The 13,351-nt window shown below is 42.2% G+C and overlaps 1 protein-coding gene across 1 annotated transcript in view; it reads right to left on the bottom strand.

Annotated features, from left to right (window-relative positions):
• gpc5a (glypican 5a) overlaps positions 1-13,351 on the bottom strand; it is a 133,728-nt gene that overhangs the window by 67,114 nt on the left and 53,263 nt on the right. The window contains exon 6 of the mRNA XM_084541018.1: positions 501-621. Within this exon, the coding sequence (XP_084397144.1) occupies positions 501-621 (121 nt within the window). The remainder of the gene's footprint in view (positions 1-500; positions 622-13,351) is intronic.

Here is a 13,351-nt window from a genome sequence, read left to right on the forward strand (position 1 = left end):
ATCTCATCATCCTGAGAAATAAACAGCACTGAGAGGAGGCACGGCACCACAAACGTGCATTAAAGCAGGCCGGGCGATAGAACAGCTACATTGATTTCAACAAAGAGCGGAAAAAGAATTTTGTAAATATGAATGCACACAAACCAGATCAAATGGGTTTCTAAATGCGTAACCATTGATTTGTTTTTCATTCATTGCCCAGAAATGATTTTGCATTTCAGACTAGTTCTCTGTGACTCAGTGTTTACCAGTAATATGACGGAAGACGTAAGTGAATTATATTGTTGGGAATTAAAGGTAAAGGGATTCAGCTTTGGCATCGGCCGACGAGAAACACCTTTATGTTCCATAAACCAACAAAGAAGAACAAATCAGCTGATCGCCTGAGGAGACACTTACTATATGTTTGACAGGTGCAAATATGGACCCTTAAGAAAGTGAAAAATCCAGTAAAAGGAGGAAATCATGTACAGTAACCCTGTAGGATGCGAGGGTCTCACCTGATTGATGTGTTTCAGTTTGTCAATGATCTGGTTTATAACCGGGTCGTCTCCCTTCACTTTGACTTCGGGGTTGGCGCTCTGAGCTTTGATCCCGTTGCCGACCACGCGGAGGGTGTAGCTGTGAACGAAATGCAGAGGAGAGAGGGCTCCGTAAGTCATAGATCACCCACTCGTCATTTAAACAAACAGAGCCAGAGTAGTATTTTAGTCAAGCATTTCCATTTTATGGCACGTATGGTACATTTCAGAAGAAATATTGTACCTTTTATTCCACTTTATCTGTTTGCCAGCTGTAATCACTGAGCTAGAAGTGATTTCATCTATTTGAAAGCAGGACTAAAGCGATATATTGAAGCGTTAAGGTTTTTTATTTAAATACTTGAGGTCCAATGACATCAGACTTTGAAATTTTTATAAAAAGCAAAGATTAGAGACACTTATAAAGACATCTTTGGCTTTTCTAGCCCATCTCACTTCTCCACACATTCATCTTATGGTCCCATACAGGCATTGAAATCCACTACTAGACTGTAGTAATGAAGGAGTAATTTGACACTAAAGTGCATTTTTACCTTTAATACTTTTACGGTATTAAGTGCTTGGAGTATGAGGCTCAAGTAAAGAATACTTCTTCCACCACAGAGGAATATACTGGTGATGAAAAGCAGACTCGAAACACTCGGGCTGAATTAAATCTAATCTATTATCTCTTCTTCTTCTTCTCGTGGGGGAGCAGTGCTAAAAGATGATAAATATTCTGGACCCATACAAAGGTGACGGCATAATTCATTTGTCGGCGTGGCGTTCCCTGGGGTTAAAGTGGGATTTGTGATGTAGGGGAAACATGATTCACTGCACACGCGTGCACGATTGTGTGCCTCTGCTGCAGTGCAATGGTTGCTATGGCATCTACGGTTTATAAAAGGCGATATAGCAAAGCCCTTTATGTTACGTTCTGAGAAATTAAACTAAGAACACGGTGAGTACGGCGCATTAATCTTTGTTTTGAAGCAGTTCATTGTTGTTATAGCTTGGTAATAGGATCAGTTCACCTCAAGGACTCCTCACTCTTTAGCTTCAATGCAGTCTGTCAGCGGTAATGCCTCTGACCATGGCGGCAATTCACTCGCATCTCAATCCCCGGCATATCATTTAATCAAACCAGTGGATCAAGGCAAAGTCACTTATTGTTGAACGACCCGGACCTCTTAGTGCACGCGTGTTCACGGCGGCTCTGACAAAGCGCAGATGGCGCCATGTCCCTTTGAACCTGATTATAAGAATTTGAGAATTTAAAAAATAAAAACACAAGAACACATTCGACGGCTATAACGAGGTGGTTTGAGGCAGCTGGCCCAAATTGGATGTGTGATCATCAAGCAACGCAAGGTCAGAGAGAGAGAGAAAAAAAAAGTATGAATAAATAAAATGCAGAAGCAGGGAAGCCTAATTTATTTAAAAGGAAAGGTGGGTGGCGGAATTCATATTCAGTCAAGATGTCTGGGTCCTTGAGAGGTAATTTTGATGTTAATTTCCAGCAAATCAAAGCTAAGAGTTTGATTAGTTTGAGGAAAATGCAGCTGCCATTCAACACGTTTTCTTTTCTTTTTACTTTTTATCAGTAGTGAGTCAGTTATCGCCACTAATTTTCCTATTAAGCTCCCTCCTTTCTTTATGTGGCCTCCGTGCTCTCTGTCTCTGCCGTGGCCGCTGTCTGTCTACGAGCAGCTGCGTAAAATTAAATATTAAAGGCGACATTTAAAATCAGTCTGCAGCGGCGGTGCTTTGCTAATTTAGAGAGCAGACACAGATGGCGCAGAAGTATATTTGTAAATGTGACTTTGTTCTGCAGATTTATGTAACAGATTTATATGGTTTATTATCTGTTTCATGTAGGCTCAAATATGCGCGCTTTCCTTGAGATTTAATTTTAACATCAGATCTAAAAAGAAGTGATTAAACTTAGGGCTGTGACACGCTAAGACAGTGTCTGTGGCGTATCCCCACACTGTTGCCTCCAGTCAGTCCCCTGACGGCGGCCTTTTAGCCAATTCAGCATTTTTAAAATGCAGCGACGCACATTGGTAACAAAGATCACTCTGACTGGCTGGTCAGCTTAATGAACCAGTGTCCGAGAAGAGAAACAGATGTGATGAGATGTGTGTGTCGGGGAGTCACACACAGAAGGCTCTTCTTGATTCAGAAGCTGCCAGCTCTGTACATTGGTTTGTGACTCTTCCTCGCCTCCGAGCCTGCTAACGTCTACTTGCCACTTTGAATGGCAAATTCAAACAGACCACTGCCACCTGCTGGTAGAGAAAGTTATTTCCTCTCATGCGTGTGCCCAACCTGTGCCATAGTTGTGCTGCTTTATGGTGTATTCAAGTATCATTTTCTGGTTCAGCCAAAGCAAGTAGAGCTCCCCCTGGTGGCTGGCTGCAGTATAGGTCATAAGCTCCACCCCCTCCATGTTAGTGGGCGGGACTTACTAAAACACTAAAATACACGTCAAATACATGTAATCCTGTGGGATGCGAGGGTCCAGGGGTCGCGTTAACCGAATATTTTCCGTCATTTACCGTTTTTTTTAAAAACTGTGACGGAAAAATCTGAAGGCCATCTGTCATTTTGACAAATTGCAATTCACACCCCTGACCACTTGGTGGCGAGTGACATTATTAATTGGCTCTTGTCTCTAATCGCAGTTTGCATTCTAAATATCACGTAACTTTTATCAGTGCACGATTTGCTGGTACACCGATTATACTGATGCACACGTCAGAGCTCGGCTAACCATAGACATATATACAATATATATGTATGTATGTCTATGTATCTATGCAGCTAACGGCTACCAAAATGGAGATATCGGATGAAAGCACGTTGCTAGGACTGATTACTTTTTGTGCAAAATAATAATAAAAGTTTGCATACCACCGAAGCACTTCAACCGTACGGTGCCATCTAAGAGCTGTTAGCGCTGGCAGTCCCGGTCCGAGTACAGACAAGACGTGTCGGCAACTTGAAGTTAATGAAATTTTAATGAAAATGAAATGCTACTGAACTGCATTATTATCGTGTTAAAAAAATTAAAGTAACGGGTAAAAATAGATTATGACGGGATTTTTATGACCCTGTCAGTTAAAATGACATACAACGAAAAAGGTCTAGCGCAACCTCTGCGAGGGTTTCACCTGATTGTTGTGTTTCAGTTTGTCAATGATGAAAGCAATTTCTGGCAAACACTGACTAATCGACTTGAACAAAATTATATATGATGGGGTTTACCTTTCAGTTTCAGGCAAACCGTTGTATGAACATATCTGATAAAAAGCGGTTTGCATAAAAGAAGTTCATGCATCTACCAGCTGCGTGATGGATTTTAACTGGGTTATTTCAGTGCATGTCAACAAAACTCTGCCATAACACAGTATCTCTGAGTAACTTGGCTTCTTGTGTGCATCTAAACCTTCTGATCGACCGAAACATTACTGCGGTAGTCCTGTTTGTTTGACGTAGCAGGCGCCTGCGGCTGGAGACTGATGTGTTGGCACTAAGCTGCACCTGAACCGTGTACGCTGGAGCTGTGATCCACCTGCCTCCAGCTTTGTTTAATCCCTGGACACACCTGCCGAGATTGAGATTGTGGGTGTGTGTAAGAACTGGAATGAACACAGTCCTCGCTGGGCCTGGTGCTCGTATAAATTGTTAAAGGGGCTGCTGTTAAAATATAAATAAATAAATAAAAGTGAAAAATCAATTTTGAAGAAAGATTACTTGGTCCGTGTGTACTTGTAGCCTTTCATAATCTCATAAAATTGAGCTCTTCATGACCTTTGTTGCTGTCTTTTCCTTCTTTCTGACGGCATATTGAAGAGATTACATCAGAGCCATCTGTGCCCAGTTCCACCAATGATAATATGAAACTCCTCGTGTCTGCATAAAAAGCATGCACGCTACTAAAAATCGTTTTACATTGTGGAGACTACACGCATGCATGAATCTGAAGGCAGTTAAACGTGGAAGCATGTATAAAACATAATAAATAAGCACACACACACGCGCAGGCACCTCATCTTGCATGCATTCAATAGGAAACGTATTTCATTATGCCACTGGGAACCATAATCTGAAATACATACAATTTCCTGTAACATGCTGCAGGAATGGCAATGCAACGCAAAGACTCTCGGGGGGCTGCAACCCCAGAAAATAAGGGTCGGCTCCTTAAAAGGTACCAGAAATAAAAAACATTGATCATAGTCACCACATATTCTTCAAGGTGAGTGAAAAGCACAAAGAAGCATCAAGCACAAACTACAAGAGGATATCAACCAGCTGAGTGATTGCCTGTGTCTCTGTAGACCAACAGGATCCTATAATCCATATTGTTTTCCCCAAAGGGAAGCTTGGTTTGAATCTCATCTCCGCTCACACTGCTTTTCGGCCCTAGATTGAAAACTTCAATCATTTTACTCTTGGTTCTTACCCCTATCTCGCTCGACTATGCTTTACTGTAAGTGCAAACCATTCACGTCTGGGACAAAATAAAATCGTCTTTTGATGCAAAGTTATTTACTCTGATCACAGCGCAGGAGGAGCATGACTCATCTGATACCATGACCACTACAGTGTACTATAATACCATGGTTGTTCATAAAAAAATAAAAATACACAGGGCGTGCATGATTGATGTACGCCTACCCTCGATCCGTGTCTAATATGTTGATCGTATCTGTATCACTTTGATTAGGACGGCGACGAGGAAAGGATGGGAACGTGGCTCAATGTGACCGTCGGGTTTTGTGGAAAATAAAATATCTCGAGGGGGTTTCATCCCACGGCGCTGAGAGCTCAGTGCACATGCAAATGGGCAAAATGATTGACGAAAACCTCTTCTGCAGTCTTGCTGCATAAGCAGTGTAACAAAAGACGCCGCCAATATAGAAAACCAGGCCAAATACAGAAATGATGAAAGGTGCACGGAGGATGCAAAATAGAAAAACCTTCTGGAGTCCAAATACATATGGATAAGGCCAAGTTATAGCCATAGAGTTATATTTCCACCCAGTACTCTATACACCAATCAGGCATAACATTATGACCACCCTCCTAATATTGTGCAGGTCTCCCCTGTGCCTCAAACACAGTTATGACTCATCAGAGAATGGACATGGGTCTTCTGAGGGTGTCCTGTGGTGTCTGGAAACAGGATGTTGTTAGTGGGGGACCTTTGAGGGGAGGGGGCTCTGTGGATCATCCCACAGATATTTGATCAGTTTGGGATCTAGTGAATTTGGAGGCCAGGTCAACACCTTGTGCTGTTCTTCATGTTTTTTTTTTAGTTGTTCCTAACGGGTTTTTGTGTGTGTGTGTGTCTGTGTCAGGCTGCATCCTGCTGGGGATGGCTGCTGCCATCAAGGAGTGTCATTGCTATGGGGTGGGGGTCCCTGGGTGCTATGTCTAGGTAACATCTACCCGAATGAATGCCAGGTCCAAAAGCTGCTCAGCAGAACATTGAATTGTCACAAGATGGTCAATGTTATTTACTTCTCCTGTCAAATCAGTGTTTTTATTTTTCACCCTCGTGGGCGGAGGAAAGACGCTGCAAATACAACACTGACATAAAATCAAAGTTGGCAGCAGTTAACAGATCAAAATGATCATTCATACAGAGATGTGTCTGATTGCCTGGTAAACGCTCTTCGATCCAATAGTCATTCTTGTCCAGGTCTGATTCTACTCCCTAACTATTTCGGTTGCAGAGCAGGTAGTGCTACAGTACGTTCTTAAAGCAGCGCTGCCAGTAGCTGTGTGTGTGTATGTGCGTGTAAAGCTGTGAGCCGGACACAACAATAAGCTGAAATAAAGCTCTGCAAAGCCGGAGGAAGCTGTAGGTTCATCAGCATGTGACCCCTTTTCACGGTATCACACTGCGATTACTTTTTGTCGTCTTGCCACATGTTGCGTGTGTTGGTGAAGATGTTTTCCTCATATTTTTTGTCATTTCTTTTTCTTCTTAAGCCACCAGTTTTGTTAACCTCAAATTCACAGAACTTGCAGAATTGAAAGCAGCACACATGTTTTGGATACGCTGCATATTCCTCCGTTTCCGTCTTTTTGTTGTGAAGTTTTTGAGGCATTTTATTTTTTTTTTTAATGACTGCCAAACATTCACAACATCGCTTAACTAGCGGGTCACAGACTGCTCTTACTGTTTTACATCTGTTCGGATGCTTCTGCTGCCGTGTCAGTCACGAGTTACAGCTGTGCATGCGTGTGAAGAAAGCTGCATTATTGGAAGTCACACCATCTGTCTATAAATTGGGAGTTCACAAGTGTAATTACTGGAGGTGATGAATAAGATCAGTTATTTTAAGGTGAATTTGTCAGTTGTTGTTTTTTTTCTGCCTGATATGCAAAGTGAAGTTCTTAAAAAAAAATGCTGCAATAAACTACAAGCAAGAAAAAAAGGGAAAAAAACCAAAGCTGTCTAAATACAGAAATGTGTTTTTCCTGAGAGAACCTTCATCAAAATGTTATGGAGGGAGAAGCTGAGCGGCTCGGGAGAATGAAGGAGGCAGAGCATGCACACTGTTCATGGTTGGCTGAGTGAGAAACAAAGCAAGCTCGCGGTTAGTGGGCTAGAAGGCGATACCTGCCTTCCAGCTCTCACTGAGGAAACAAAAGTCCTCCTGGCTCGTTGCCGAGTGCAGAGAGGATCTGGGAGAGCCCGCCACTTCAAACCAGCCTGTTCACTTAAGCTCAAAAGGGAAAATACTTGAGGCAAGACAATGGAGCATATGCGGCTTAATGTATAAAATCAACAAGAGGCCCGCGCTTCAAACAAACATCTGCACGGTACAATAACCCTGAGCTGAATATTTTAATAGGTAAGCAGTAACCACGATGTGTTGACACATCAATGTGATTAAATAATCAAGATGTCCTTACCTAATTATTTAATATTTCAGATAGGCTTTCTGACATCTGCAGGGATATTATTTTTATTTTATTTTTGACTAAAGGATCTTTTAAAGTACTACGGGACACAAATGCCATAACCGACGTACGTAGCCTACGCTGGTGCGTGCCCGTTCTGTAAACACGGCACCCAAACACTAGGCGGCACTGTGTCTTTTTGCCAGTCGGGTTCATTTATATTTCTACTTCCCGCTTCACTTTCAACAATGGCGACTGAAACCTTCGCCGAAATTTCGCCAAAGACGAGTCGTACGAATGTTTGTATCTCCGAACTTCCTCGGTTAACGTTTCCTCGATGTGTTCCATCTTTATTGATCAAAAACAATCAATTTGAAAATTGCGGACCAATCACAGCTCTTGCGGTCTGCGTTACCTTTCTGGGGAGGTGGACGTCAGTTACGGTACTGGAGTCTGAGCAGGGTCTACGTAGGGTCTGGGCTGTCGCTGTAGTTTAAACCGCCTATAAGTCCATAAATTAACTGACAATACTTTCACAGACAGGTTCTGTTGAGGTGTTTACATGACGAGTTATTATATTCAGGATTAGAAGGTTTACTGGTTTGTGTGTGTATATATATATATATATATATATATATATATATATATATATATATATAAACTGTGTACCTTTACTGTGAGCTTTGACAGAGAGGATAATATGACAGCAGTCAGCTGTGCCTCTGGCAAAGACTTAGCTCGAAACATCACTACTGCCATGTTTGTTCCAATTACTAAGAAGCCCTGAGCCTTAAGGTTGTTCTGACTTGTGCCAGGGAGACACAATGAAATGAGCCAGACAGAGCCGTTTGAGCAATGTGGCAGCCGTAATTAATGTGTTCTGGTAGTTGGTCGCTGGGCATTTTGGGTCAGGGATCTGTACTTACACCGTTGTACCGAGATGTCGGGGCGTGCTCTTACAAAGAGACGGATTAATTAGTGATTCATGGACACAGTTGTTCAAAAGAAGAAAAAAAAATACTAGTGCACTCAGGAAATGAGTGAAGAAATCTACACTGCGCTCAGACAAGAAGGTTATGATAATGATAGTGTTTTCCTTGCAAAGCAGCTGAATGATTACAGTCCATCTAGCCATGCTTCAAGCTATGCCTTTGTGGCTTATTCACGGAAGTGCAAACCAATCAGCCTCCTGTGGGAAATGCTGTCGGCTAAGGGTATATTTAAGAAACTCCTAATACATCGTTTTTACACTAGCAGCAATGAAGGCTACCAGCGGTGACTTACTACTGAGCGTAGTAAGCGCGGTGAACTGGCCAAGTTTGGTCGTTTTGAAACTTCTGCTGCTCGCAGCATGAAAGTAGCATTAGAGTGCACAAATTTAAGAATAAGAATAAGACTAAGAAGAACCTTTATTTGTCCCTCAATGGGGAAATTGCAGTTTGCAACAGCATGCAGAAAGGGCAGAAAAAATATCAAGAGTAAAAGGAGCAGTGTATAAAAGATGAATAATGAAATAAAATAGGGTAGAAAAAATTGCACAGATGAATTGACGGATGTATAAAGTGTGTGATAGATGGGGACAACTATTTGGTTCAGTTTTTTTTAAAGTGCTATCCCTTTTCTAAACTATGCGATGACTCTGTGTAGCATATATACACCAATCAGACATGAGATTATGACCATACAATTCCTAATATTGTGTAGGTCTCCCTTGTGTCTCCAAAACAGTTGTGACTCATCAGAGAATGGACATGGGCCTTCTGAGGGTGTACTGTGGTGTCTGGCAACAGGATGTTGTTAGTGGGGGGGCCTTTGAGGGGAGGGACCTCTGTGGATCATCCCACAGATACTTGATCAGTTTGGGATCTAGTGAATTTTGAGGCCAGGTCAACACTTTGTGCGTTTTTTGTGTGCGTGCCTGTGTCAGGCTACATTCTGCTGGGGATGGCTGCTGCCATCAAGGAGTGTCATTACTATGGGGTGGGGGTGCCTGGTCTGGCCTGGTCTAGGTGGGTGCTACATGTCTAAGTAACATCTACACCAATGAATGCCAGGTCCAAAAGTTTCCCAGCAGAATGCTGAATTGTGACAAAATTGTTAAAGTTATTTCCTGTCAGTGGTTTTAATGTTGTGGTTGATCGGTGTATCTTTTATTCTGTCTTGTACTTTTCTCTCTAAAATCAGCAGTTACAGCATAATTCATGCTTTTCATTGTTATGTTTACTTAACCGCACAAAGCACAGGAAATCTCAAGGTCTTAGTCAAATACTGACTCGAAGCGTAAAGAGGTCACACTGAATTTTTTAAAAAGTTAACAAAAAATCACTTTCTTTCTTAACTTTGTTTTCTAGAGAAGTCTTTTAAAAGCCTGAACTTACCAAGACTTGGGATACACGACAGCATCCGGTGTTAAAACACTGTGTATTGTTAACATCACAACACTCACATACCACTTCTCTGCAGCACAGCAGTGTCATAGGGACAAATAAAGTATTTCTTGATTATGATGCACTGAATTTGAAATAGTGCTGCCAGTGAGTTTAACGCAGGTTGCAATTGTGCTCCCTCCATAATGTATTCAGGAGAGCAAATTAACCGTGTATACATAAACCGTAATTTGCCAAAACATTAGGTACAGTAGTAAAAACAAATGTAATCTAATATCCTGCTCTAAATCCCATCCCATCATGACTGTTCCGATGTTCAGTTTATGCTGAAACATCGTGAGAAAGGTGGTGATTCAACAGGATGATCATTCTGGAGGATGTGGTTTGGTGCCTGTATTGAATTAAACACAATAGTGTTTCTGTTTAGACTAGCCCACCGTCTAAAATGGGGTTGTCAGAAATGATGGATAGAGCATTTGTCAGCACAACACAACACGACACAACAGTACTACAAACCACAGCCTCCAAAATAAACACAGTTCTCTCTCAGCTGTTTTAAACAAATGCTGAATACCACCATAACCTTTCATGACGCTAAGATTTAGTGCAGGGCTGTTGCACTGGGATGCATTTGTGTGCATATTTTGTATGAATGTGAATCAAGCTTTAAACTGGTTTTAGGTTTTACCCATAAGCCCTATTCGCACGGGACTAGTTTTACCTGGGGACATCATGTGATTCAGAAACGGCAGCATTTAAACCAGCCTCATCTTCGTCGATGAACGCATTAATGTCTGATTTAATGATTTCATCCGTCTAAATGGGGTGAATGGGTCAACGACATCTCGATTTTGCACCCTAATATCTGTCCAAACTTTGATTTACAGCACATCCTTCATCATTCTTAAGTAACAAGAGGCAGAAAAAAAGCTGCAAGTCAAACAAAAGTCTTGAAAAAAGTAAAAACGCACCCCCAAATCACAGAGATGCCGATTCGCACTGGATTGGTATTGTCACAGGACCTCTGTGTTACGAGAAATAGGGTAGGGTAGGTAATTTGCGGTGTAATTCTTAGTTTACAAATTAAGGACATGGCCGATTTGCACAGGATTAAGATCACAGATGACCTCCGCTATTATTACAAATTACTGGAGGCCCCCAGGTAAAACCAGTCCTGTGCGAATAGGGCTACAGACTGTATAAAGATGGACGGTGGAACTGCTCCTCAAAAGTGAAGCCAAAGCAAGTAGAGCTCCCCCTGGTGTCTGGCTGCAGTATAGGTCATAAGCTCCACCCCTTCCATGTTACTGGATGGGATTGGCGCCAAACTGCCTGTATCCACGGGAAAGTTTGGCTCAAGTCCCTGGCTTTTCCCAGGGATACGGGCAGCGTGTCTTTTTCTCCAAAGCAAGGAAGTGGCGACACATTGTCCATATTTATATACAGTCTATGTATTTTATACTTGATTACACTTCTAATGCCTCACGTCCCCATTTAGTCTCTTGATCCTGTGACACCTTAGGAGTGGCATTTCCTTCACTTGGCATCTGTTTATTCATTGATGATTTAACAGCATGCAACACTTGGGGAAAAAAACACAACGCACACTGTGTTTAAAGGGCACAGAGACACAAGATCCCTGCGCAAGAGGAGCCCGCAGAACAGAGAGTTTGCACAACTCCAGGGGTCAAGTCAATACATGAATTTATTCATTCGCCGGCTCTCCTAGTAGCAATGGTACCACCACTGCACTTTGATGTCAACAGATAAACATCAATGACACATTTTGGCATTTCAAATACATGGAGAACAAAGCCAATGTGGAATTGCGGCTGGATGAATATTGACTGCCGTATGTTTAGTTTCATTGTGCCTTCTTGTTTGCAGCGCGGGGGTTGTTGCTACAAGCTCTCAGGTGCGCCAGCCTCACCTCGATGGCCATGACGATTGTATACAACCAGCAGCATCTGAACAGGGATCGGTTTTGTAACATCCACACAGAGGATTAGAAGCGAAGCAATCAAGACGTGACTGAAGCATATAATCACGCTAGTTTGTCCAATTACTTTTGAGTCTGTGATAACGGAGGGACGGCTCAAAATGGCTGTAATTCCTACACAGTTAATTCAGTGTTTTTGTCGAACCACTTGAATAAAGGCGACAGATCAGTCACATCTTGATTGCTTCATTTCAAAGTCCGAAAATACTTATGGAGCTCGCTGTATAAGCAGCATTTTAAGGATATTTACTGAAATGAGTGCCAGCACACGATGTGCCAAAACGACACCAAGCTCACATTCACAGAGATCCATTATTAGGGTTGTAAAGAGCGTGTTATATTGGGCCAATAACTTCCCCGTAAAGCTAAGTGGCTCTGCGTATATGAGCAACTGCATCATGCTCGCTGTTAATGCCAAATAGATATCAGAAGTCCTCAAACAGCAATGGAACTTTTATAACGGCTCTTAAATATTTGATTTTTATGGAAGGTAATAAGGACAAATGGAAAACCCGGCTATCTAGAAGGTACAACGGCGCCATAAAAGCAGATGGTCACCAAAAAGAGGAGCATTTTAAAGATGTTAATGCCTCATAAGGGCAATAAGGTTCAGGATTAACAGATGTTGTAAGAGCAGGAGCGGACAATAAAAAGACACATCAGAGCTTTTATGATATCAGTGATCAACATGCTCGCATCCAAAAGACTGTCCTGCCATTTCTTTTTACAATGCATCTTTTCCATCAGTTTTAATTTAAAACCCTAAATAAATATTCTGCAGAATTTAATGCGCTGATTCCTTGGTCTCAATCCAGTGCAGATTATCCAAATCATCACTCTGATGAAAAGATTTTTTGTCCTGTCTGGCACAAAACTTAAGAGGCTTAGTCGTCTGCGCCATCTTCATCCTCTGACCGGCCTTGTCCAGATCTCAACACCTGCTTCACGAAGACGCTGAGGACAAGCACCGGAAGGATTATTACAAATTTATGAAGAGTTCTGTAAACACGCATAAACAAATCAACAAGCCCACAGCAACACCCCTATTCCCGGGCTATTAAACAGTTGAGGCAGCGAGGATGTCAGGTTTAAAGTAAACACTTGAACAATGATTGGACCTCCTCTCAGACAGCCTCTGTTTCATAACAGGGCGTCTATCCAGCTGAGTAGTGGAGCCAAAGGACGAACAAAATATTGTAATAAGGCTTCAAGATGCATGCTGCAAGGACGCTTGTGTTGGGATATTTAAGCAGGGTATTAACAAGTAATACTATGCTCAGCTGTGCAGCAACTCTCACTATCTGTAACTTATCAGCACTTTACCTTGAAAGGTGGGAGCAGGTGGGGGGAAGGCACATAATCTGTGCAGAAATTTAAAATCAATGTGAGGTCTGATGTAGCTTTGTGCACTTCTTAAATAACAGCACGGTTGGGCAGTGGTTCGCACCGTCGCCTCACAGCAAGAAGGGTTTGAACCCGCCGGCCTTTAAAGTTTGGAGAGTTCTCTGGGCTTCTTCACA

Source organism: Chelon labrosus, assembly GCF_963514085.1.
Source record: "Chelon labrosus genome assembly, chromosome: 3".
Lineage (NCBI taxonomy): Eukaryota > Metazoa > Chordata > Actinopteri > Mugiliformes > Mugilidae > Chelon > Chelon labrosus.